General features: G+C 39.3%; 2 protein-coding genes across 2 annotated transcripts in view; one reads left to right on the plus strand and one right to left on the minus strand.

Annotated features, from left to right (window-relative positions):
• The first annotated feature begins 75 nt into the window (after positions 1 to 75).
• On the plus strand, positions 76 to 1,671 carry FAHD1 (fumarylacetoacetate hydrolase domain containing 1). The gene has a single exon (XM_054041121.1). The coding sequence runs from the start codon at positions 481 to 483 to the stop codon at positions 1,150 to 1,152; it is 672 nt and encodes a 223-aa protein (XP_053897096.1). The 5' UTR covers positions 76 to 480; the 3' UTR covers positions 1,153 to 1,671.
• Positions 1,672 to 2,092: 421 nt separating this feature from the next.
• The window catches only part of MEIOB (meiosis specific with OB-fold), a 73,226-nt gene continuing 47,333 nt past the window's right edge, over positions 2,093 to 27,985 (minus strand). Inside the window, exons 2-11 of the mRNA XM_054041091.1 lie at positions 15,037 to 15,109; positions 12,752 to 12,947; positions 11,489 to 11,589; positions 10,345 to 10,397; positions 10,151 to 10,246; positions 8,574 to 8,675; positions 7,760 to 7,913; positions 6,687 to 6,870; positions 5,615 to 5,701; positions 2,093 to 4,665 (exon numbers count right to left, since the gene is read on the minus strand). Coding sequence (XP_053897066.1) covers positions 4,555 to 4,665; positions 5,615 to 5,701; positions 6,687 to 6,870; positions 7,760 to 7,913; positions 8,574 to 8,675; positions 10,151 to 10,246; positions 10,345 to 10,397; positions 11,489 to 11,589; positions 12,752 to 12,947; positions 15,037 to 15,109 — 1,157 coding nt within the window. The 3' untranslated portion in view covers positions 2,093 to 4,554. The remainder of the gene's footprint in view (positions 4,666 to 5,614; positions 5,702 to 6,686; positions 6,871 to 7,759; positions 7,914 to 8,573; positions 8,676 to 10,150; positions 10,247 to 10,344; positions 10,398 to 11,488; positions 11,590 to 12,751; positions 12,948 to 15,036; positions 15,110 to 27,985) is intronic.

Below are 27,985 nucleotides of genomic sequence, written 5' to 3' on the forward strand. Positions count from 1 at the left end.
GCACCCACCCACCCAGCAGCAGCTGCTCCCTAAGGACGGGTGGGGGGGAGAGGCTTTGCCTGCTTAACTCACTTCTCTTTGTGTGTGTGTGTGTGTGTGTGTCTTGTCTCCACTTTGTTCACCTTGCTGCTGATTGCATGAGGGACGAGGGGCCCTGTGCCACTTGCCCTGGTGCATTTTATTCCTTCAGACGGTTGGGGGAAGCCATAAAGTCCCCATTGCACAGCATTGGAGATGAAGGTAATAATGTGCTGATAAGCAGCGGGGAGAGGGGCTGGCAATGCATTACATTCGCTGATTGCAAGGGGGAAAAGCAGGGGTGGAGCCCTGTAGTCCTATACAACTCTATGGTTTTCAGCTGAGAGCAAGTGGATTGGTGCAGAAAGAAATGTCTCTTCTGGCCAGCCGTAGCTGTCAGATGAGTGTTCTGCCCTGGTCACAGTTCATCAGCTGACACACAGAGGGAAGTTTGCAGGGATCATGGCTTCGTCCAAGTCTTTGGCCAAGTTCTGGGAATGGGGCAGAAACATCATCTGCGTAGGGAGGAATTATGCAGAGCATGCCCAGGAGCTGAAAAATGCTCTCCCCAGCGAGCCCCTTTTTTTCCTGAAGCCTTCCTCAGCCTATGTCCGGGAAGGAGACCCCATTATCAAGCCTTACTACTGCAACAATCTGCACCATGAGGTGGAGCTGGGAGTGGTGATTGGGAAGAAAGCCCATGCTGTCTCCCAGAAGTCTGCTATGGACCACGTGGCAGGTTATGCCCTGTGCTTGGACATGACAGCCAGGGACACCCAAGCTGAGTGCAAGAAAAAGGGCCTTCCTTGGACCTTAGCCAAAGGCTTCAATACGTCATGTCCGGTTAGTGATTTTGTGCCCAAGGAAAAGATACCAGACCCACACAAGCTGCAGATCTGGCTCAAGGTAAATGGTGAGCTGAGGCAAGAAGGGGAAACTTCTTCTATGATTTTCTCTATCCCCTACATCATCAGCTATATCAGTGAAATCATCACCCTGGAAGAAGGAGACCTGATTTTGACAGGTAGCCCCAAAGGTGTTTCTGCTGTCCAGGAGCACGATGAGATACAAGCTGGAATACACGGCATCCTCAGTATGCAGTTTAAGGTGGCACAGCAATCGCGCCAATCTTGATGGGGGAATCTGTCGTTTCGTTTTGGGGAGCACTCTACAGCTGCCTTTTAAAACAGCCAAAGAATGAAGAAATATCTAGATGTCTGTTCCCCAGCAGCCTAAAAGAATGTATCGCCCAATCCTCTTGGAAACAATGAAGAACCAAATGTACTGAGCTAAATTAGGTTCTGTGAGCCTTCTTATAAAGGCCCCAGATAAGGACTACCACTGTTGTGTGACGGTCAAGCTTTCCACATTATTGAATGGCACACAGATCCAGCTAAAAATATATATATGGTAGAGAGGCACTCAAGCAATCTGGTTAATGTGTTATATTTAAAGGAAGCAGCTTTAAAAAGGAGAGCTGGGAGTGTGTGAGAGAAAGGGAATTGTTGTGATGAAACACCAGTTTAGGAAGTACTCTAATGAAATCGGTTTAAAGTAAATGTTCTGTCATACTGTTTTTGCTCTAATCCTAAAACTAATGTAGTGCTCCAGGCATATTGTCTTTAAAATAAACATTGATTTTTTGCTAAGGCATGAAGAGGCTCTTGGAAATAAGTGTCCACAAATTTAAAATTGTTTAAGAAAATCAGCATTATTGTCACCACTTTTTTTTTTTTTTTACTGTCCATTAATTTTTTGGTGGGACAAGGTGACATTATAGGCACATGAAATTTGGTCTTGTTAAAGGAAAGATTCACTGTGGTATACTGCACCACAGGTGCATGTTTGCTTCTTTTATGTGACTGTCATTAAAAACAAATTGTTTTTTAAAGGAGGTTAAAAAATTAAAGGATAGTTGGCATACACAATATATAGTATATTTACAGCTGGTCTGGTAATTAACTGGGAAATACATGTCCTCAAAATCATGCACGTGATTGCCAGGAGGTCTCGTTAACTGCAGCACTGCATAAGCCTTCTGGTGGCTGATTAACAAGAAGAATACTCATATACTTAAAGTTAAGCACATGCCGAAGTGTTTGCAGGGTCAGAGCCAGGGCCGGCTCCAGGCATCAACTTGGCAAGCAGGTGCTTGGGGAGGCCACTTTGGAGAGGGGTGGCTCGGAGTGAAGGACCTCCCGCTGAATTGCCACCGCAGATCGCGATCGCGGCTTTTTTTTTTTTTTTTTGGCTGCTTGGGGTGGCCAAAACCCTGGAGCCGGCCCTGATCAGAGCTCTAGTTGTTACTTATGAAACTGTAGCCGGTACAACACTTTTGGACTGAAATACAATTTTCATGTATATCAATTCTTTAATATTGCTGCTAAACCCGCTATTGTGAAACAAGGATCTGAATTAACCTAGCAAAGTGTCTTGTCCAATAGAAAATCCCCTTGATACTCTCAGCATTGAAAGTTCACAGCTTCTGCAGAAGGCCAACTTAATGAGAGGAAAGATCAGCCTGTTCCAGAAGCCTGAAACCCCACAAACAGCTTTCCACTTAGCATTGTGCCTAACGGCAGAATTTCCGTTAGTTTATGGCTGGTCACCTGGTACTGGCTTTCCTTGTTTCCAGGGGCTTGGTAACATCAAAATACAGCAAAAAAAGATATTTTCATAACTATATTTTCCCATGTAAACAATTCCTGTTATCACAGCAAAGTTACAAGTTCATGAGTGGGGGAAAAGGTGGCCAGTGCAATCATGTTTGCAGAAAGATGTAGTCCACAGACATTTTAAGATGTGGTATATATTGTGAAACAGTTTGAGATTCCCTAATTTAAAAAAATCCCTTTTCCTCCTCAAATATAGCTGTGCAGCAAATAGATGAACCTAGAATAGGAGTCATGCATAACCAAAAGGAAAGGGGGTGTGGGTATAGCAGTGGGTTAGCAGCTGGTAAAGCTTTTTGGACAGAGAACTTTTCAGTGCAAAGGTATTCTAGTCACATTTTTTATATCTGGGATGTGCATCTTGGGCCTTCTGTTGTTCTTCCCTCACAGACTTCCATTCCTGAAGTAAGTCAGCGAGAGCCGTTCATAGCATGCTTTGGGCTCTATCTTCCCATACGTTGTAGGATCTCATCTATACTACAAATAGAATTGTACTGAGGACCTGGTTGCAACCACAGTTACCCTCTAAATACAGTTAAACTATGGTTCCATTTTAAAGCAGACAGCCATGTTTGGAATCAACAGCTCATTTTGTCAGCTTTGGACTGTGGTCCCTTCTAAGTTCATGTCAAGCTGACTAATTTCTGTGGGGAAAAAAACACCTCCGTGTCAGAACCACCCCCGTTCTGAGGAAATCTGCGGACAAGCTCGATGCAGTGTCCTTCTTAAGAAGTCTGATTGCCATATGTAGAAATTGAGTTGAGGAGTCTACACGACTCCATTGTGGAGAAGCAGGAAGCACAGAAGGTCTATTGTGATGGCTCTTAACCTTTCCAGAGTACTGTAACTCTTTCAGGAGTCTGATTTGTCTTGTCCCCCACAAAAAAGTTTCACCTCACTTAAAAACTATGTGCTTACAAAATCAGACATAAAAACACAAAAATGTCACAGCACACTATTACTGAAAAATTGCTTACTTTCTCATTTTTACCATATAATTATAAAATAAATCAATTGGAATATAAATATTGTACAGTACTTACATTTCACTGTATAGTCTATAGAGCAGTATAAAGTCATTATCTGTAATTTGTTTGTACTGACTTCGCTAGTGCTTTTTATGTAGCCTATTGTAAAACTAGGCAAATGTCTAGATGAGTTGATGTACCCCCTGGAAGACCTCTGCTCTGCGTACCCATTGGGGTACATGTACCCTTGGTTGAGAACCACTGGTCTATTGTGTTTTGTAATTTAGAATTACAGGGATTTTCCCCAAAAAGGAGTGATTATCCTCTTTGGCTAGAGAACACAGAACTTCAGTGGGCCAGCAGTCAGAGAAGATCATTTTTGGCTAGAGAGAATTCTGTTTTTACTGCATTGTGATCGCTACTCTCCAATGCTATATGAGATCACAGATCATATCTACCACAATAAATCAAGAATTATAGTTTTAGAATTTCTTTCCTATGGGGTATATTGTAATGAAAACATGTTTGCAATTTAGATTAAATAACTGTTTATTATTCCTTTGAGCATTTTTCAAAATTTATTATAAACAATGAAAATTGTTTCCTTTTCTACTTAAGGGGCTTAATTCAACAGAAAGTGCATCTAGATGCCAGACAGATTTTTTCCTAAAATGGCCCCTAAATAAACTTTTCTAAGAAGAATAATATAAAACAGAAAGATCAAGAAGATATAGGCCCATTTGTAAAGTTCAGTAATAAACCTGTTTCTCTTTTACCAATCTAAATACATTTAACAAAATACAAATATTGCATCAAACATCTTTTTTTATAATAATGTCATTTCAATGCAGTACAACCTTTTTAAATCCTTCCAGCTGTTAAAAAGCCAAACAATGTTATTTTCTTCCTTTTCCTGACAAGCTCTGACTGGCCTCTACAGGATCTGCTAGTTTGCATGAAAGCAAGTTCACTCTCAATCCGGTTCTCAAACTGGGTGACAAAACCAACTGTAAAAATAAAGAATTGTATTTTTTCTGTAAAACATTTCAAAACTTCTTGTTTTAAAAGTTATATACAATATCTCACACCTAAATGAAGCATATTGCTTATATGCTTATGAATATCAAAGATAAATGCTTCCATTTTATGGGAACCAGAGACTGTGTGGGCTAAGGAGAGGTACGTGTTATAAAGAGTTAAGTTTAATGAATGTTAAATAAAAGTTTGAAGCCAGGTTACAGTAGCTCCATAACAGGCCATTTTATAAAAAAAAAAGGGGGGGGAGTACCATACAGTGCACAGTAAAGTGTATGATTTTAAAAAAATCAGGAATGTTGCATCAAAGCAGCAAATGTTTTAACAATTCACTTCTCCAGCTGTGTGGGTCTGTATTATTGCCATTCCCAAGACAGCTAGAGACTCTAGATACTATCATATTCCCTTCCCCAAAGGCAAAGCCATGTGTTTTTTTTTTAAAGTTTTAATTTGCATAATTAAATGCGAAAGGTAATATTTACACAATCCTAGACACAGTACGATATAATCAAACATGTAACTTGGTCCCTGATCCTACAAACATACACATGCTTAAGTTTATGCACATGAGTAGTCCTAATTAAGTCAATGGTACTAATATGTTTACAGTTAAGCACATGCACAACTCTTAAGAAGACCAGGGCCCTAGTCAGCAGTGGCCAGATCCTGCAGGCCTCACTCAGATTTTGCCTGAGTAAGGCCTACAGAAATAGCCATCCTGCTGTCAAAACCCAATAATGAGGACATTTATTTTCTTGTATTATATTGTATTATACAACAATTATATGCATATAAATTCATACCGTTTAACTGTCAACAAGTACACTAGGTGACTATCTTTTATTTTAATATAAAAAAATCCTTTCCCTAACTGACACTAACAAATGGTTTACTTGTTTAGTGATAACACTACATACTTACTTTAAAATAAATTTTGCTTCGTTCCAGAAGAAGGTACCATTTTAATGCTGTCTTCTGCTCTTCCATCAGAGTGAGGAATTCATGGACCTGTTGAAATGATCAAACAACATACTTATTTCTGAAACACATAAAAATATACATGTGAGTGAAAATCACTTTCAGAAGATATGAGAATGACCACAAACCTAATGCCCTCAAAGGAAAATGTAAAACTCATTGTTCCAACAATCATACCTCACAAAAAAAAAAAAAAAATTAGCAAACAGAAACGCTTCCCACCGACTGGCAGATGGAAAGAGAGAGAAGCAGTTCACTTTAATAAACTTGTAAAGCTATCAAATATCACAGAGATGCATGTTTTATAATTACATAGATATATTGAGTAGAATAAACTGCTTAATGTTCAAGGAGGCAGATTAATAGAAATATCAATTATGTCTCCAGGAAAGTGTAATTTTTAAAATGAAAAAATAGGGATCTTCTGTTGAATGTCTTTTAATCAAAGTAAGGTTTTAAGAGGATCAGCACCGTTCTAAATTCTTAAATAAATGTAAACATGATTCCTTCTTTCTAGGTATTTGTTAGTTCCTATTCTTTGACAGGTGCAGTAGCTATACATAGAATCTCAGAGTTACGAACCAGAGGTTAAAACTGACCAGTCAACCACACCCATCATTTGGAATCAGAAGTACATGATCAGGCAGCATCAGAGATTATATATATATATATATAAAAAAGCAAATACAGTAGAGCACTGTGTTAAATGTAAACTACTAAAAATAAAGGAAAAGCAGCATTTTTCTTCTGCATAGTAAAGTTTCAAAGCTGTTTAAGTCAATGTTCAGTTGTAAACTTTTGAAAGAACAACCATAACTTTTTGTCCAGTTACAAACATTTCAGAGTTACGAACAACCTCCTTTCCAGAGGTGTTCGTAACGTTGAGGTTCTACTATGTAAGGAGTACAAACATAATATAGCAATACTAGTAATTTTTGGCTTGCTTCACACATCTTGAACTTCACACTCTTAGACAGATCAGATCAAGCAGGGGAAACTGATTTCTATTATTTACCGTGCAACTTAATGTTTCCTCAGCTACAACATCTGAGAGGTTACATGAACGTAGAGTGCCTGTGTGATCTGTAAGATCAACTAGTAAATCAAAACTGGTAAAGACCGACTTAGCATCTGAAGTGTTGTCATTGCAGAAAGTGCATGTGTTTGACATTTCATTGACCACATAGTGGCACCCTGAACTGCAAGGAACAGGAAAAGACAAAGTATTAATTACAACAGGTATACGGTTATTTATTGTCAATTTGAAATTGTTCCCTAGACCACCTGACCTTCCTCCAAGCCCACCCCTCCAATGGACTCTTCCTTCCAGCCAGATTCCTTCATCTTTTACACTCATATAGAGACAAACTGGCCCTTACTCTCCTCTCTCCCTCCAAAGGCCAGAGAGGGCAGGCCTTATCTCTAATCATCTCTGGCAAACTACTATATCTGAAACCCTCCATTCAGGGCCGGCTCCAAGTTTTTTGCCACCCCAAGCAAAAAAAATTTCCTGCGCCCCCCCAGCCCCGCCCCAACCTTCCCCACTCCATTCCAACCCCTTCCCCAAATCCCCGGCCCCACCTCCTCCCCCAGGCACACTGCATTTCCCCTCCTACACCTCCCTCCCAGGCAAGCCTGGGAGGGAGGGTGGAGAAGCGGAGTGGCAGCACGCTCGGGGGAGGAGGTGGAGATGAGCTGGTGGGGAGGGGGGAGCGATTCCTCTGCCCCCCTCAGGTTTACTTCCTGCGGCCCTCCCTGCACCCCCCACTGCCGCAGCTCACCTCCGCTCAGGGCCGGCTCCTGGCTTTTTGCATCCCAAGCAAAAAAAAAAAAAAAGGAGCCGGAGTGCAGAGTGCTGCCCCTTGGAAAGTGCCGCTCCAAGCACATGCTTGGAGCGCTAGTGCCTAGAGCCGGCCCTGCCTCCATTCTAACAAGACCAGATCTCCCCCCCCCGCCCCCCCATGCAGAGAAGTTTCATTTTACTTTCCTGGAACTAGGCTAAACATTGTTTGATCTCAGTTGTGTTGGGGTAAAGGAGAGGAGGGTACATATTTTTTATATACATTTAAAATATAAACAGCTGCTTACCACCTGTTTCGTATAATTTTAGACGTATCAGTATCAATGTTCAGTGTAGAAATATAAGCATAAATAATGCCATAGACTGGTTCAGGTTTTCCCTCATTCTGCAAAGCTTTTACCTTTAACTGCTCCACTGTATAAATGTCAACGATAGTCTGCACTGAAGTTGAAAGGAAAATGTTAAATATGTCCAAGAAAACACCACTAAATAAATAAAAAAAAAAGGACAAAGTTCAAAAAGGAATATTGGGTCTGATCTAAAGCCCATTTGAAATCAACAAAAAGACTCCCATTGACCTTAATGGGTTTTGGATCAAGCTCATAATTAATATAAAAAAGTGAGACATTCAATAAAGAAAATACCGAAGAAGTAAGAGCTCCAACCCAGAGAAGATAAGTTTTACTCCAAAACATTTTCAAATAAAATATTTGTCCTATTTATTGTGTCCTTCCTTTTCTAAATATATTCATATATAGGTATTTTATATACAATAGTTTGCCCTGTCTTTTTCTTATTTATTCAAATGTATTCAGTTTAGGTCTCTTTCCCCAAGGCCAGTGCATTTCCAAGAATAGTACGTCAAGCTGTTTGCAAGCAAGCATAGTCATCCACATTTGAGGTACACAACATTGCCAGGCAATTTGTAAAACAGCTCGATAATGGTCAGGTCCTGAAATTCTTAAACAGGTGAAATTTTCCATTGAAGTCAGTGAGTTTTACCTCTATAAAAACAGCTGCAGGAACAGGCCCGAAAAGCAAATGACAGTACTACACAACCGAGTCACATTAAATCAAAGGAATATCTGGAGGAATGCTTACAATTTATGGATTCTCTTAACTGATCCTCAGTTATATCATCCAAAGCTCCCGTTGCTGCACTCTCTTTTATGAAGTTGAAAAGAATATTTGCTTCTGGTGTGTCTTGAAAATATAAAATAAAAATTAACTATGAATAAATGTCCCCTGCAAAAAATGACAAGTAAAATGTCTAAATTCTGAAATTATTGCTATTTTTATTCTGGTAGCAGCAAGGCCACATCAGTCTGCAGTGAGCAGAGAGATGCTTCTCTCTTTCATTCTCCAACCATTAATACATATATGGGATGCAAAAGGAAATGTAGATGGAAGTGCAGCAGGGAAACCAGAAATTATTGTTCACTCGGCACCTGACTGCCCCTTCCTGCAAGAGGGGAAAAATACTCTAAAAATATGAGCAAAATGCTACAGTAGCAATGCCATACCATCTCAGTAACACAAGACAAAGGCCTAGGAGGAGTGGGAGGGCCACTTAGGCCAGGGAGTCAAAGTAAAACAGGCCCAACCCTTCCACACAGATCTGCAAAGCAGAGATTCCCCTGTGCACCATCCACGCACCGCACTTTTCCCTGGCATCAGGACCAGCTCCAAGGTTGTACTGCCATTCTCTCTCCTGCCATGGCTACACCTCTTTATGGAGTTCTTGTCACAGTGAGGGAGCTAAGCATCTATATATGCACCAAATGTCCAGAGACTGTGGGGCACATTCAATAGGAAGTAAACTGTGTTTAGCAGCTCTTGTCTGAGTTTGTCCTCTCTCCACTCCCCAAAATCTAGAGTCCCCAACATATGATGTTCACACAAGGGTCTTCCATGGACTCGAGTGAAGCGACTGGGAGCCCTGCTGCTGATCTGACTTTCTCCTGCACAGACACCGACTCAGCTCAGATCTTCACACGTTCACTCCTTCCACCCCACCCACACAATGGAATGAGAACATCTGGCCCTCAGAAACGATGCAACTGTTAATTTTACAAAACAAGTGCAATGCTATTTACAGGAGAGACAAAGACTTAGCGAATGCTTCCAACTGGTGAAGATGACTCACTGTGTAGGCAGTTAGTGTTAGATCAGGCCATTCTTTTCTTAGTTAAAATTAAATTTTCATATGTCTCTGCAAACAGACAAATTATGAATACGCTGGGCCAAATTCTGCACTCAAATGCTCACATTCATTGCTTACTGAAATCAGAAGATTCATGTGAGAATCTGAGGGCTGAATTTGACCCAAGAATTCTACCTATTAACCTACAAGTTCTTTTTACTGGGTTTGCATTTTGTACCTAATAGAGAAAGAAAAAAATATTCATGTTACAATGCTTAATAGGAGACTCAGCTAAGTTTTAACTTCTGATTGGACAGTTTGCTAAATATTACAATGCTAGGTGTTATAGAAAAACCATTAATAGGTGAGATAGACAGAAATTAGCTATTGTATGTGGTGACATTTTTCTTTAGCAAAAGCTTCAAAATGTCTTTTAAATTCTAATGCAAGCTAAATTTGAACCAAAAAGTTAACACTTTCACTTGAATTATTTATCTATTAAGCCTACAATATGTGGGCTTTAACAATCTCTTACCTGGATTAGTTGTAAAAATGGTTTTTGATATAACAGTCGCAGTCATGCAGTTCCTAAATTTGTCAAAATTTATTCTCAGCTCTGATGCAAATATTACTGGACACAAAAACATAATTCGTTGTTATTTTAAATAAGTATCACACTAAAGATAAAAAACAGCAGAAATCTTTCACAAAAACATAGAAAAGGGATACCTGTTTCTCGTGGCATCCAACTCTGCACAAGCTGGATAGATTCATTATCCCAACTAAATTAAAAAAAAAACCTGTTTATTTAATAGTGAAAGCATTGGGAACATGGGTGACAAAATATGAAAAATAGTAGGGATTAGCATTTATGCCATTAAGGAGCATTTATTCCCCTCATTCTTCCCCAAAATATTAAACAAAGATCTAATTATAGGTGAAAATGGTCAGAATGAGCCCAGTCCAGCCTTTAATTGTGCATGAACATGTCTGTGTGCATACCATTATTTGTATATGCAAACTACTGGGTTTATATAACCTGTATTTGTATGCTATGTGCACAAGCACAAATGCTTTTGGGTGTACAGATTATCTCACCTGTACACCCAAATGGTTATGCAAACACAACTACAGGCATATTTTGAAAATATAGCCCATCAAGTAACTACAAAACTGTCCTTCATTATTTCTAAGTGTTTGTTTTCATTTTAAACCCATTTTACCCTAACTCCACTTCCCGTTATTAATTCTGCTTTAGTCTTTTATCATCTTTTATATTTCCTTTTTAACTGTTTGGTTTGTGGAGGAAATGCACTGCACCTACAGCTATTTTGAAATGGCAAGTGCTACATAAATGCATATCTAATAGTATGTTTACTTTATATTTGCTAGGAGATTTAATTATAAAACTGTTTACCTGTGAATGTGCTGATAGGCATGTATAAGTACATTCATGCAAAGGTAGACCTATGTTTGGGAGCAAACAATACACCTCTTTGCATAAATAAAATGTCTATTTGTCTGATTGGCAACAGTTTCTTTATTATTCCATACCACTGATGACCTTTCATCATTTATTTGTAGCTCAGCTTCGCTCTGACACTCTTGAGCTGTAGGTTTGTCAATAACTCATAGAAATAGAGAACATGTCCAAGGTCACTATCAGACATCCTTTATATGTAATATTCTTTAATGGATACTTCTGCCATTTAATAAATATTGCTGCCTCATCACAGTGGCCACCCAATTAATACTGTATTTCAATTAACTAACTACAAGATTATGGCAATATTTACTACATTCAATTTATTCTCTCTTTATCTACCCTTGCTTGAATCGGTGTATTTGAATAATGATTTAGTACATAATTTACCAAATCATTGCAAAGGATGACTCTGTTTCATCACACAGCTTTACTTCACACCTCTGACCTTTCCTTTTGTCTGAAGTGGTAAAGTACTTTGGCTCCCCAACCTTGAAAAGTAAGAAAAATATTACTATTCACCTAAAATATATAGAAGAATTAAAAAGAATCAAGCCAGAAAGGAAGAGTCAAAATGATTAAAATATATAAAAAATGACAACAAGCAAGAATACAGAAGGAGTTTGCATCCCTGACCATCTTAGCTAAGAGCCACTGATGGCCTGTCCTCCATGAACTTATCTAATTCTTTTTTGAACCCAGTTATAGTTTTGCCTTCGCAACATCCCCAGTGACAAGTTTCACAGGTTGACTGTGTGTTCTGTGAAGAAGCAGAGTTTGACGGTGTTGTCTTTAACCCCACAGAGAAAGGGCCAAACTTGTGTATTTCATAAAAACTGAATGAGTTATATATGTGAAGGTATCCACAGACACTCTGGTTTACTTTGAAAAAATGTTGATTTCCAGATATGTATATCGTCTATGCATGTGCTGAGATGATCCCAAAACAGTGTGTGATTTGGAAGGTTTCCATTCTCATAAATCTCCACTGAAATCACTTATACAAAACCTATTTACTGAAAGTACCAGGATTTGGCCTAGCGTGTACACTTGAATGTATTTCAGAATAGCGGGATTGATGTTCATAGACAGACCATCAGTACAGTAGTTGCAATAAATTCCTGAACATATCTGGGGCTCTTTTGTGATCTCAAATATGCAGGTGTACCTTGTGTTCTCAAACCTCTTGATATTATATTTGCAAAGCAGATCTTTTAAGCTACAGTATGTGTTGGTGTGTGCCTGCAATTAGAGCTTTACACATCCCAAAGAAGTCCTAGCATCCCAAAACTTAAATATTACATTTATTAACTAATTTTATAATCTAATTTTTACTTTATAAAAGTGGACTTGTATGTATGATATGAACATTGAAATACGTTATCCCCTTGCATTTTTGTATCAGATAAAGCAATATATTATATGCACATCAATCCTTATGTTGCATTTTCTTATGAATATTACAAAATAATTAATATCACTTGTTACCCTTACTTTGTATTAACCCAATCCATATGACTACAGACCAAGACAAAAGAAAATCATTGCATCAGGCAGCCATGACCCTGTAAATCTAGATCTACACTGAAATCAATCAGGGCTGCAACAGAAAAAAAAAAACCTCTTCATTTTGTTGTAGCACTTCTAACTTACCGACTTCACTGCTGCAAGCACATTAATGATTCTTCCATCAAGGCTTTGCCCATTTGCAACAATGTCACCCAGAGAATAGTAATCCTGAGGATCCTTTACAGGTAGATGCAACAGGGAAAGCAGCTTGGTGTCCACTTCATAGTGGCAACAAATTTTGACCGCTGAATGAGTCTCACTGAGCAATAATTTGTAGCAGCTAAATTGAATACATAAAAAACGTATTTTACACATCACTAGTACACTATCCAGTGAAAAGTTACATCAATTCATAGCGAACAATGTCAGTTGATGTTTTTCTATAGGATTATTACTGAGGATGATAAAAAGTTAGGAAATGCAAGTTGTTATATCTTGATAACAACATGTCAGTTTTTCATCCTAAGGAAAAACGACATGATTATGTTACACTTCATAGATATTTACTACCAAGAAGTCAACATGCATTATTAACAATGTAAAACATAAATCCATCACCCTTTCAGCACTTCACAAGTAGTTTTTATTTTGTGATATATACTCCATGTAATGAAACATTTAAGAAGTGCTTTACAGTGTGTTAAATTACATACTATTAGGGTAGCAACTCAGTAACAATGTCTATAGTCTATAGTACTTAGATTGTAAACTTTTTGGGACAAATATCAGTAATACTACTACTAATAATGAACACACACACACACACACACACACACACACACACACACACACACAACATTACTCAGGATAAAGGAGTTCCCTCTCCACAGATTCAAATGCCTGAAGAATATATGAGAAAAGGAAGAGGCCCTTGCTTTTCCTTCTCAAACAAATAACCCTCAATCGATATCCCATGCTGGAATTTGGGTAGATAAGGTTTGACTCAGTTGTTCAACATCTGTGACAAACTCCGCTCTGAGTTAGGACTTACAGGGCTAGTTAATCTCATTGTGCCATCTCAAATTTTCACATACCTTTCACAAAGTTAACTGAAACCAAAATAATGGTGATACCATGTAAACTATTTTTAAAAAATAATGCTATAGTGTACTAAACTGCCTTCCAGCTAAAGACATGCAAATGGCTTTTGACAGGATTAAACATCTTTCCATAAAATTATTAAGTGTTTAATTAAACACAATGGGGCACAGTCATCCTTGGAATAAATTCAATTAACTTCAACATAAGCTACTGCAGACATAATGTAAGTCATGCTTAGCTACTGAGGATCTTTACTATATTACTACAAAAGCCAAAGGTCCACATCATGACTAAATACGTTTTCCTTGTAAGACTGTTTGGCAGAATATAGAACTATATATTGTTCAGGACCCACAAGTGAATGACGACAGACACATGGATACATTTTAAACAGCAGGCCACAACTTTATTAAAATGTAACGTCACTGTCTGCCCCGTTTCCCCATACCAGGCATCTGAAGTGGGTCCAGTGTGGGTTTTATAGGGCAACTACCATATAGCTCACAACTCTCAGGGTATACTTTTCACTGCCTACCCCAAGGATTTAACTTGCTCTTCTGAATCTTCTCACCTTTCCCCCTGCAAAGAGGATAGAGGGTCCCAAAGAGGGACCCCATTCTGCAGGGACATCAGGTCTCCCTTTTTTTCACAGACCTAGGATCCACCAGCAAAATCCTACATCTCTGACATTCTGGTTGCTGGTCCTTTGGCCTTTTATCCACATGGGACACTGGCCATAAGTTGTGATGACTAACATTCATAAAGTTCCTCACATGAAATTCCTAAATTCTACACCTATTTAACATAATTGTGTCTCCTGGACGATAGGAGGAAGGGGGGGGGGGGGGAACCACTAGGCCACAGCCAATGTGTCCCTGAGGGAAAAAATTCCTTCCTGATCACTTAAACAGGTGATCAGTTAGACCCAGAGCAACCTAAAAACATAATTCCCATATAACATAACAGGGAGAGGGGGTGGGTTCAGCTAAAAATAGACAAGAGGCTTGAAAACCCTAGGCCATGGTTTAAATAAATGACTGGGGGAAGCAATAGCCACTCTCTCTAGCTGGCCAATGGGCAGCAGAACACTCAGTACCCCAGTACACACACACCCTTTAGCCAAAAGTTGTCCAGCACCTTACAGAGCCAATCAAGTATCCCAGCCGTTAAATCGGTGGTGGTAGTGGATGGAGGAAAGCATGGATGCATAACAATCTTGCAATTTTCCAAGGGAAATTGCCTTATAATAACTGTCTAGTCTGACAATTATAGACAATATTAATCGTGATCATTCCACAAAAGAAGCTGGAAGTCTACTTTAAATTTACCTAGGAGTTGTGGGATTGAATTTTTCTTCCTTTTCTAGTTCCTTTGTTTGCACTAAAGGATTTTCAATTGTCACTGAAATGAAATATAACATAGAAAAATAATATTAAATTATTTTAAAAGGAAGAGTACAGATATGTACAGAGAAATGTATCTAGGCAATTGTTTATTTGTTTTAGGTTAGATTGCAAACATTTACAGTTATTACAAATATTTTAAAAGTGCTTTAAGAGTGAAATTCTCACCTGTGCAGAGGGGTCACACAAGGACAATATACCATGTCTCACTTAAGCCCTCAAAATAGAGCTTCTGTGGAACTAAAGTGGTGCACAGTCCTTGTAAAGGCTTTTTTTCACCCTATAGGCCTGATCCAAAAACCACTGAAGACAATGGGACTCTTTCTACTGATTTTAAGAGACGTTGGCACAGGACAAATAAATCAGGAGCTTTGGGGATTTTTTTAGCGGATTGAGTTGGGGATTTTTTGGTGGGGGGAAGGGATTGTATCTAATCATTTTAAAAAATTACAACTGAAATAAAAATGTGAGTAAAAATGCTAAATTATCTTAACACCCAATTCACTTTTAATGATTAATAATAATTGAACACAATGTTAAAATGTGGATCCATTAACTATGGATGGGTTCTGAATGGCAATATTCAGTGTTTATATCTGGGGGAAGGGTGCTGTTGACAACTGTTGTAGCTTTGACTTTAAATTCTAAAAGGTTTACTCCCTCTTCCTCTATATTTATGTAACTGAACAATTTGTTTCCAATTAAATTGTTCTCATAATCATCAGATGAAAATGTAGTAAAACCGCAAACGCATAACGCTGATTTACAGGAAAAAATATTCAAACAGAAATACGTTAAGAGTAAACGCCAACTCACCACAGTCACCTACTCTAAAACTTTCTGAAAGCGATCTAACATACTCCTCTCTGCCCCAAGAATTTACATTTATAAAGTAAGCTGGTGAATCTCGAATGGTAAAACTGAAGGTGTATCTCTCAGATCCAATGTCTAAAAAGAGAAACAATGCTTTTAATATCAGATGTGCATCAAAGCATGTCAATTTAATCTGATATTAGTATTATTATACTTGACCAGATTTTACCATAACTTTAAATAAAAGTGTTAAATAAGTTAGTGTACAGAACTTTGGTAAATACCACTAGAGGTCAGCAGGTCTTTTAATTATGAAATTTGGTGTTCACGAATGGGAGCTGTCTGGCAACAATAAATACTATGGTTCAAACAGATGCTGTGCAAGTCTCCCCACACTTGGCAAAGCACTTGTCATCCAACTTTTAATGGACTATTATATTATGTAACATCATGTACATTTAGGAGTGTAATTCAGTAGATATGCACCAAAAATGTTATGTGTACATCAGAGAAAGAATTAAGATCAGCCAACTATAAAAATATATAGCAGTGCAAAATGATAAAGCAACACTAAACAGAGAACATATTGAGCTAACTTCTCTGCTGGTATAACTCCACAGCGGTCAACAGATAAGAGAATTTGGCTTACAGCAACCTCCCCAGCAGTAAAAGTGGCATGAAGAAGTGTAGGTATGAGGCAAAAAAACCCAAACCTCATGGGTTGAGATCTTCACCTCTGCTCCAACCTCTTTACACTGCTCAAATGGGCTGGAGCAGGGGTAGGCAACATATGGCACACGTGCCGAAGGCGGCACACGAGCTGATTTTCAGTGGCACTCACACTGCCCGGTCCGGAGGGCTTTGCATTTTAATTTAATTTTAAATGAAGCTTCTTAAACATTTTAAAAACCTTATTTACTTTACATACAACAATAGTTTAGTTCTATATTATAAACTTATAGAAAGAGACCTTCTAAAAATGTTCAAATGTATGACTGGCACGCGAAACCTTACATTAGAGTGAATAAATGAAGACTCGGCACCAGGGCCAGCTCCAGGGTTTTGGCCACCCCAAGCAGCCAAAAAAAAAAAAAAAAAAAGCTGCGATCGCGATCTGTGGCGGCAATTCGGCGGGAGGTCCTTCGCTCCGAGTGGGAGTGAGGGACCGTCCGCTGAATTGCCGCTGAATTGGTGGAAGTGCCGCCCCTCTTTGGAGCAGCCGCCCCAAGCACCTGCTTGCCAAGCTGGTGCCTGGAGCCGGCCCTGCTCGGCACACCACTTCTGAAAGGTTGCCGACTCCTGGGCTGGAGCATTGATGCCCCCAGGGCAGGCAATCAGGTGAACAGCCTTAAGGCTGCCTCTGGAGGACCTGTTCGCAAACCCTTGCAAAGATGACATGCCTGGGGACAGAAGGAACTCATTGTGGGACAGAGCCAAAGCTCTGCAGAGATTCCAGGCAGCAATGCAGCCCATACGGTAGTCTTGGGAAGCCACCATAACTTAGTTATACCAGGGGCCTCTCCCGCATTTGGAACAGTCCAGGATCAGGAGGGAGCAAAGATGACAAAAAGCCACCTTTGCTCCCTCCTCCTGCTGGGCTGCTATTTCTTTGCTGCTACAGAATCTCATCCATGAAGCTGTCTTTGGATCATGCTGCACTGTAACATTTGTTATTTGTAAGTTTTCAATAAAAACTGTCTGGTGATCCACACACAGCACGAATAATTCTGATTACAATTACATGGAGACATATCCTGGTATGTATTGTGAACCACTGAATTTAAAAGTTATGCAGACATGTTCCTAGAAAGGATTCTTCTTCTTGGGAGTGCCAGCAGCAGGACTGAGCAGTGACTGTCATGGAGACTGAAGTAGCCTCTCTCCCTGAAGGCATTTCCTAACAATATCTGTGCCATACCTAGGGTGACCAGATGTCCCGATTTTATAGGGACAGTTCCGATAGTTGGGGCTTTTTTCTTATATGGGCGCCTATTACCCCCCAACCCCTGTCCCAATTTTTCACATTTTCTATCTGGTCACCCTAGCCATACCTGTTCTCTGGATAAACAGACAACCTCACTCGTCAGTGCTGTCAGTTTGGTACCTTTCAATTCCAATAAATTACATACAAAATACTGTTCTCATACAATTTTAAATGTATGCAGTGTATGAATCTGTGCCATTGAGATCCAAACAGCCCTATTTGCTTCACTCTTCAAAATACATCCTTAACACTTCTATTAAGACAAAGAATTAACATAAAAAACAGCAACATTTCTGAAATGTTCTCAGTTAGAGAGGGGCCAAAATTGGCATCATCTCCCCCATGCCCTGAGCTGGGGTTAGGAACTATGGGTCTCAAGCACCTCTGCTTTGTGGTTTTGAAAAACAAAACTGATGAGAGTTTTGCCAAATTAATACTGTTCCTTCTGTCTTTGAAAAAATAAGTTTGATCTTTTCTATTTTTTTAACACAAAGAAAACTAAATATTTTTTGTTGTAGTCATACCAGCAAAGTTACATCACATGAGAAACTGAAATTAAAAAAAGAACTCTACTTTTTCGGTCTGGAAAACCTTTGACATCTGTTTTCCCAATAACTACACCGATTATACTCTGAAAAACAAAAAAGATTATAGAATACAAATATTAAACACAGATGCATATGAGAAATTAGATTTCATGGACTTGTTATACTCAGATGATAATAAACATATTATTGACTGATAACCATTTTAATGTATTTATTCCATAGTGCCACATAAATGAATGGCTTAAACATAAACATTCAGTTTTATAAGAAAAAAAAGGAACTAGTACAAAATGGTAAAAGAGGCCCAAACATTTGCCTGTGTAAAAAGCTGTGGGAGGAAAAAGGTTACCTAAAAATGTCTATAATTTTGGCTGTCTTCCCCTCAGATAGGCAGGGATAGCTGGACTATGTTGTGGGCATGGCATGTGGCTCCCAAAAATGTACTGGGCCAAGATCTGCTTAAATTCACAATGGAGAGAGACCCTATGGCTTTCAGCCTCTTTGTTATTATTTATATTACTGTAGCAGTCATTGACCAGGATCCCATTGCGCTAGGTGCTGTATAAACACAAAAAATGGTCCCCGCCCTAAAGAATTTACAATCCAAGTATAAGAAAGACAACAGATAGATACAGGCAAATGGGGAGTACAAGGAAATAATCCACATTGGTCAGTGTAATAAGCAGTGGTCTCAGCACACCACCAGCCTGACCTCCTGAGGTCCCTTCCAACCCTGATATTCTATGATTCATGGTCAAGTTTTTTTGTAGGCATCACAGAAAAGGAGGTTTTGGAAGCAGGATAATGAGGTAGCTTTGCAGATGTTTATGCAGAGTGCCTACCAAGTGTGAAAGACAGCAAGGGAAAATAAAAAGCACAAAGGTGGTTGTTTGAAAATTTAACAAGTGGGCAATGGAGACTGGCATTGTGGGCTGACCAGAGCCAGGAGTCAGCATCTCAATAGTGGATGAGAGGTGGTAAATTGAAGAGGATAGGATGTGAAGGCCTAAAAAGTGAAAATCGTCAAGCTGCCTACCACTTATGCAGTCTTAGCATCACCAGTTTAGTTCCCACTAGTTGACCCACTGCCACTAGCTCTCTAGGACCATTCCAGTGGTCACAGAGCATGTATCATTTATATTTGCATTTTGGAATGGACAACATCTCTGCATAGCGCTTGCACTTACATTCAGTGGATGTCCCTGCAATTTTGTTGTTCCAGCAACTGATGGAATATATGACCCAGTTAATTGGTATTTGCAAATGTAACAATTTAGTGGTCAATTCAGGTTGAATTCTGCACTAATTTACAACCCCATGCTAGCCACCTATTTCTCTGGAGGTACGCAGTGCAAGTCTGCTTAGAACCTGAGCCCATGTTTATAGTTTACTTTCAATCACTAGGTGGAGCACGGTAACTGTCCTATCCTATAGTTATTTAAAGGATTTCTTTAGAAGCATGTGTTTAATACAGTGTAACTTCCTTGAGGTCTTCAGAGCTTTCTTTCATACAGCGTTTTCTATCAATCCACATAACATTATTTAGTTTAAGCCAGGCTGGACGGCAATTAAATGAGCTTGCAACACATCCTGTATGTCATTGCTGGTAATAAGGAGCTAGTTCTTGGAATCTGAACATGTGATTTAATGTCTTCTTAAAAACTTTAACCTGAAGTATAATTTATTTCAGCCTCTCCTAACAAAATAAAATTATACTACAGTAAACTAAAAACTAATTTTAACCAATTAAAATATGTACTCATTAGTTTAACATGTATTGATAGATTTATTGTTTTTTAAATTATCCACCCATCAAAAGCTAATTAGAGAGTCAGGTTTAATTTGTAGTAATTGGATGTTTCTTAGATGAAAACAATCTGCTGCACTCAAAAATTACAATTTTGCTTTTAAAAGAGAATATATTTTAACTGAGCTGGTAGATCAATTTATTTGTGAGTGATGACAAACGACAAACACTTCAATGCATTTTGCTGGGACAGGGAGAATTTATGAAAAGTTGAAAAATGACAGCACCAAATACCGAGGTGTGTGTAAAAATCTCTCATCTGCTTCAGTTCCTTTTGTGATTACCCAGCTTTCATTATTTAAAATAGACAAGAACATCAGACTAAATTGTCCTCTCCCATAGAAAAGCTGTGGCAACCGGGAAAGTATTTGGAAAATTCCGTGTGTTTTCAACTCTGTTTCAATGTCATCAGAACTTCTGTAGCATGTATGGCCCTGCAACCATGCAGATGCCCTTAAATCTGTGGAGATATCTGGATACAACACCACAGCTCTCAGTGCATCCAAGCTGAAATTCAGTCTCCGTTCTCCAGGCTCCTGCACTGAGTAGCACAAAACATTTGAGACATGCTGTCACTGGTGGTCTAGTGGAGACCATTATAGCCCACGACTGAGGGGGCTATGAAAACTGGAGATGGAGTTTCTGGAGCAGAAGGAATGATATAGCCCAGAATATTAAAATCTAAACTTGAAAAGCAAAGAATGAAAATTAAATATATGCACTAGGATTTCCTATTTTGATAATACAAAGTAAATGAGCTAAAATGCAAAGGACAGTTATGCTAGTTTATATTACAGGCCTAATCTTGCAAGCTTTACTCTCAGGAATACGGTAGTCTTGGTCCTCACTCAAAGTGTTAACAGTTAAATGATAGAAAACATAATATAGATATATACAGTAATAAATCTAAACACAGATCATAGAACTAACAAGTAGTATTAAATTTCACTGCTCAATGAAATTGTTTTTTGTTGCACCTCATTCCCCGTCCTTTTCTGTATGATATCTTAATGTATTCTGAGGCTGAGTCCCTATCTTCTTATAATTTATTAAGGGTCTAGACCATTTTTTGTTTTAAATAATTAAGAAATAATAATAATAAACCCATTGGGTATATAATCTTGAAATCTTTACTCCCACTGACGTCAATAAGAGTTTTGTCTGAATAAATAAGGACTTCAGAATTTGGCCCAATGGGACTACTTATGTGAGCAGAGGTTGCAGGATCAGGCCCTATGTCCATAACTTGTAGCCAAAGAATATCACACATCCCTGATGTGTTGTGACTGCATAGTCCTGACTCTGTATGTGCAATCACTAATTCAGCATTCATTTAAAATGATACAAAGAGGTCTCTGATACTTCCAGATAATGAATTGCCCACTCAATATCTATAGTTGTCGTACTCGCACTATGGACAACAGCAGCAGCAATTTTCATTTTCTTGCTGTGTACACAAAGAAGGTACGGTACTTTATATCTAACAATTACACTGATGCTATGAGTTTCTAAATACCTATCAATTACCTAATTTTGCAGTAATAGAATAGAGTCAGATACAATTTCATCGGAGAACAAAAGTACGATGTTGCTGAGACTTACAGGGCGAGCCAAATTTGGATGCAGATCTGAAAGCGCAACAAAGTTGTGTGTTGAAAGGGAATAGGCCATTCTTTATCTGTAATTTGAGAAAACTAATTTAAATCTAAACATCAAAACAAATCACTTTGAATTATTCATACTGAAATTGTTAATAGAAGTAATTTTCTATAAGAACTTTATTTTGACATAAAGAAGTTTGACAAACAGCACCCGTCTTCTGTAAAAGTTTTAAATGCATTTCAGGGCTGCTGAACTAACTGTTTTCTTACGGTCCATGTTTGTATACATAGTTATTATTAATTTCATTTTCCATCCACATTTCCCAGAAATATTTTGGGGTTTTAGTACTGAATGACTCTCTTAGGCCCTGACCTTGCAGATACCCACACTGCTTTTCCTACATGGGTTGTCCCATTGAACTTAATGGGACTGCTCACCTATATAAAGTTATTCAGATGTGTAAAGTGTTTCTAGAGTTGTAGCCTTAATTTGAAGTTATAATTAAATACATATTTTTTAAAAATGAAGGCCCTATTTCCTTAGGCGTATTTTTCGGCAGCATGATCTACTTCTGGCAGTATGAAAAAGGGTTTCTAAAGGATGTTCAGTACTAGAACACACTTTTTTCTTGTCCTCAATTTTTTTCATTTATTTACTAGAGTTTTGAAATTAACAACAATGTAATTTTCAAGATGCAAATTTTAATTGTAAAGGGCCCACTCCTGGGAAATACTGAGCACCCAAAACTCCCACTTATGCCAGTGCTGGGCCATAAATGCTTTGTTAGCCTACCTGAATGTTTTTTTGTAATTTCGGTGTTTCAATTCCAGGGCTGCTTCCTGTGGCATTTATTGATACTTTGCAAAGTGGTATCAGATTCCCTCTTTTATATAAGGAGCCATCAAGATGTCTAATACATAATAAGACATATTATAAGTAAAAATAATTGAATAATTGTCAGCATTTTTCAGAAGACAGACCTGTAAAGTCTGGAGACATCCTTCTTACAACTCACAATACTTGATACTTTGTGAGAGTTTTTAGTTGTTTTATCCTGCACCGCCACCATTATATCTTTCGTAGTTATTGGATATCTCTCTCTCTTTCCTTTTTCCAGATATTATATATTTATATATTAATTTTCCTTTGACAGCTCATATGAGTTTTTAAAGACATTTTGTTAAGGTGAGACTGACTGCAGTAGGAGTTTTGCCTGGTCTTTTGTGGAAGGTCTTTGTCAACATCTAATTCACCTTACTTTCAGGATGTCAGACACTGAACTCACTGATTGCTTCTGTTAATTATAGAAGATTAGGTAAGCTTTCCAGACCTCCTTGAAATGAGCAGTTAGTTTTTTTTCTCCAAAATGAAATAAAATTTCCCAAGGCAACTACTAAATATCATCATCATGACATCATATGAAAATTAACAGGATAGGGATGCAAGCAGGACTATGAAGAGTAGCAGAGGGAGATAAATACAGTACTTCCTATATGGAAGCACAGAACATCCAGTACACATTTAAGGAATTTTAGGATTCTCACATTATGGTTTAAGTAATTTTTGAGATCTTCATTTTCTCAATTGATTATGATCTATTATGAGAATCACAACAGAAGCCTGTAGTGATTCCAAGCTATCTCCAGTGTCTCTATACAGCATTCTCAAAAATTACCCCTGGAGGCTCTAGTTTAATAAGAGTAGTGTCAATGCTAAAGGATTTCACTACTATGTGGTCCACAATCACATCTTTCTTCAAACATCAGAACATCTTAATGATACCTTTACCTTTTTAGTGACTAATCAAAAGGCAGAACTTATTATTTGTTGTGGCTGATCCTATTAAAAGAAAAGTTTATCAAAACAAAAATAAAACAGTGCTTAGATAATGCAATGATTTGACAAAGATGTACAGAAATAAATAAGGAGAAAAAGATAAAAACATAATTCTTACAAAATATCCACTCCTTCCCCCCCGCACAGAATTTTACATACTAAGTCATCCCAGGCAAGCCTCTAATTCCATTGAAATGGAAGTTACATTTGTAACATCATTATCTTCTGCTTGTAGCTTTTGTTGTACTGAAAGTTTAATGTCTCCAACTACCAAAGCTATAATATGAGCATTGAAAGTTAACATTCAGATTCGCAGCCCTCTGGTGTGTATACCCATGAGGCTACTGCAGAAGTCCAGGAAAAGTAAATGAATGGTACTTCTCACCCATATGGTTTCCTTTTTCCTCTTTGTCACACCTACAGCAATTCTACCTGGATCTCTCAGAGGGGAAAAAAGTAGTATGAGTTTTGTGTTTTGGATCATAGATTCACCAGAATATCCTAACATGACATCCATTTATTCCACCATCCTGTATTCCCTTCTATTACCATGGATAGAAAATATATAATAAAATATAAATCATTCTAAAACCATGAACTAACAAAATACTTTATAATAAACTTGGCTTGACAAATGAATCAAAACTTGTCATCTCCCACTGTATTTTGTTTTTTATTCTTTATTACACCAAACTTACTTTGCTCATCTACATGAAATGGGATTCCTTCAGAGTGAGTTCACAAATCATACAGCTTATGAAAAGAAAAAATGGCTCTAAAAAATAAGAGCCAGACATTTAAAACAGAACAAAACTAGAAACAGTTCATCTCTAGATGTTCTTTAGTCCCACTGACTTCAACAAAACTTAAACATGTGCTTAAAAATTAAGCACATACTTAACTGTCTTCCTGAATCGGGACCAGGTTCAACGATGATGTTCCAATCACAGGGGCAACAGGACATACAAATTATGAAACAGTGATTTTAAGCAAAAAGGTGAGTTCTCTATCCTCCTTCACAGAGGTCTGTTTTTCCTATAATGCTCCCATATAAACCGCAGTAACATCAATGAAAGTAACTTTTGTGTGATGAAAAATAGATTTCCTCATTTTCTATGAAATACGTTATACAGAAGGTACTAAAGCAGACTGCGTATCAAAGAAAAGTATCTGAAAAGCAAAGTAGAAAATCTTTAAAAGCATTTTAAAATGAAAATCTCACAGAAAGATATCAGTGATTTATTTTAGAACCACTGTTAACAATGGCCCAAATCCTTCTCCTATTCAATTAAATGGAAAAATTGCTATTAACATTAAATGGGAAGAGGATCATGCGCAAATATCTCCAAGGCATCTATCAATACTTTCTTCAAACACATTGTTAAATAATTTACCACACACTGAAACTGAATTCAGTAAAAAAGATTAACTTGAATGACCTATGTATCAAACGGAAATTAAACAGGCGATTAAAGATTAAAAGTAAAAAAAATGCTACTGGCTCAGACCGCTAAATTGTAACATTCGATACTATTTCAGAGTAACAGCCGTGTTAGTCTGTATCCGCAAAAAGAAGAACAGGAGTACTTGTGGCACCTTAGAGACTAACTAATTTATTAGAGCATAAGCTTTCGTGGACTACAGCCCACTTCTTCGGATTGCCTTTTCATGAGAAATAGAGGGCCCAACCCTGAGATGCTGAACACCCTCAGGTCCCACTGAAGTCAATGGGAATTGAAGGTACTCAGGACCTTTTCAGCTCCTCCCAGGATCAAGCCCTTACCGAACAGGGAGGATAAGGGCATTTTTCCCCACACAGGGTGATAGAATTATGTTGGAAAAACTAAGCAGAAATCTTTGATGGGTCAAAAGCATCAACCCAGCTCATAAATAGGTTTTATACCACGCTATTCTATCAACATCTTGATAAAGTGACATCTTTGCCCCAAAGGGGAACCCAGGTAAAACTCTCTCCGTCTAGTGGGGTAGGCATCAAGGACTAAGACGAGCCCCTTTGACTCAGAAGAGCAGGCGGTGGCCGTGCCGGTCACCGGTGGACTGGTACCGGCAGCGAAGTCCAGGACCTGCACTCGCCAGGTAACAGGAACCCGCAGAGGAGGAGCACTGGAGAGTCCCTCGATGTCGTGGACTAGAAGCAGCGGACCGCAAGCCCTCTGGTGAGGACAGGAGCCGGTAAGGTGGAACACGTCGTCTTCGCTCTTCTCTTCACTACAGGAAAGGTGGCCTCCGCCGCCGCCGCACTGATGCCGCAAAGCCCTGAACTGCGCACGCAGTCACTAGGATGGACTGTGCCATGTGGCTGCGGTCACAGCTCTTTTAGGCAGTTTGTGGCGGGAAAACATGGTACAGTCCCAGCAAAGGCGGGAAACCGTCTGAGGTAAAATTGTTCTTGAGATCGCCCAGTGGCAGGAAAAACCAAGTTATAACTAGGCCAGGGCACACAGGGAGGGGGTCACAAGATGGAGTTTGCAAAATGGTGATTCCGACTCCATTTTGAACGGCTGCTATATCCTTAAAAATTACATATTGGGTTTAACATACACATATTTTAATAAACGATAACAGTATAACAAATTACATCCGACAAACTCACCCCATTAGCCATCAGTTATCCTTTACATATTTTATTATCTTGATATAACATCACTGCAATAATATGGGGGTGGGTTGTTTAGTTTGGTTGTTGCACTTGTAAGAGCAGTTAAGACAATGCAAGGTCTTGGCATCACTGCTGTATGGATCTGATCCTACACTATTCCAGATAGGTTCTTATACCCCGCTCATCACCTTAGTATCTGAGCTCCTTCCAGTACTATGCTAACTAAGCAATATGGCTACATATCTGATATATGTTGTTTGTTCTCTCATCCTCTCCCTAGAGGGAGAAGCGAGTGCAGTGTCTTGTTTCAGTTGAGTTTTTTTAATTTCAGTTTGGTTGGGTTTTGGGTATTTATATAAAAATAGCCTACATGCCACCCTTACTCAATCTGAGGTGCCAATGAAGTCAAGAGGGGCTTTGCTGGAGTCCGAATGGGGAGGACTGAGGCGGTAAGTGGTTATTGTTAGAGCCAGGCAAATCCGCGGATATTCGCGGACCGTTTTTGTGGATCGGATGCGGATATAAATGTTGTATCCGCGCAGGGCTCTAATTATTGTCACTTATTCAACACTTTGCCAAGACACCATGAGGAGCAATGATTATTGGGGTGGTGACACCTGCTCCCTGGCCCCAACACAACAGGGAGCTCTGCCTGCAAACCCACACTGACCTATGGCCCATCCTTAGTGCCCTGCACTGGCTGCCCTTGGGAGGACCAGAAGGTTGGGGCCGCAGGAGGAAGTGTAAGGATGGGGGGACAGGTGTCAGTGGGGCCAAGGGTGGGAGGGCAGGGAGTGTGTGGGTGAAACAGAAGGGAGCCCCAGGGAGGGGTGGTGGGGTCCCTGGGGCACGAAGTGGAGTACAAAGGTGGGGGTCCGAAGGGCTGGGGTCCTGCGGAGGGGTGCCCACAGGTGGGGGCCCCCACCTCCATGTGCCCCCTGCACCCCAGCCCTTGGGAGGCCCCACCTCCGCTCACCCCTCTGCACCTCAGCCCTTGGGGGGCCCTAACCTCCGCACACCCACTGCACCCCAGCCCTTGGGGGGCCCACCTCCATGCATCCCCTGCACCCCAGCCCTTTGGGGGCCCACCTCAATGCATCCCCCACCCCCCAGGCCTTGGGGAGCCCCACCTCCACACGCTCCCTGCACCCCAGCCCTTGGGTGGTCCCTTAAGGGCTGGGGGGTGCGCAGAGGTGGGGGGGGCCCTGAGAGGGCTACAGAGGGAGGGGCAAAGCACATAAGATAAGCAGGGGCTTGACTTTAAGCACGTTTGAATCCCGTTGCAATCCAAAGAGATGCCAAGCACCTGCTAAAGGGCTTGGCCACAGGAACGGAATGAAGCACATGCTTCCATTTAAATATGCATTTAATCCCAGTGAAATGAATGTGACTACTCATGTGCTTAGCTTTAAGCACGTGCTTAAATGCTTTGCAGAATCAGGGCATTATTGCAGAGGTTACAAGACAGAAATTGCCTAACGCTGAAGAAAAATGATCATTTGTCCAATGTCATCGCACCAGTCACTTTAAAGAGGAGCTGTTCTTGTTTTCCTTCCCTAGTCAAGGTCTTTCCAAATATTCCTTCTCCTTCTTGGAGTTATTTTTAAAAAGTATTTGTATACAGTTATAGCTGCATTTTCAATTTGCTGTACGCAAATTGTTCT

The sequence above is a fragment of the Malaclemys terrapin genome, chromosome 10 (genome assembly GCF_027887155.1).
Source record: "Malaclemys terrapin pileata isolate rMalTer1 chromosome 10, rMalTer1.hap1, whole genome shotgun sequence".
NCBI lineage: Eukaryota > Metazoa > Chordata > Testudines > Emydidae > Malaclemys > Malaclemys terrapin.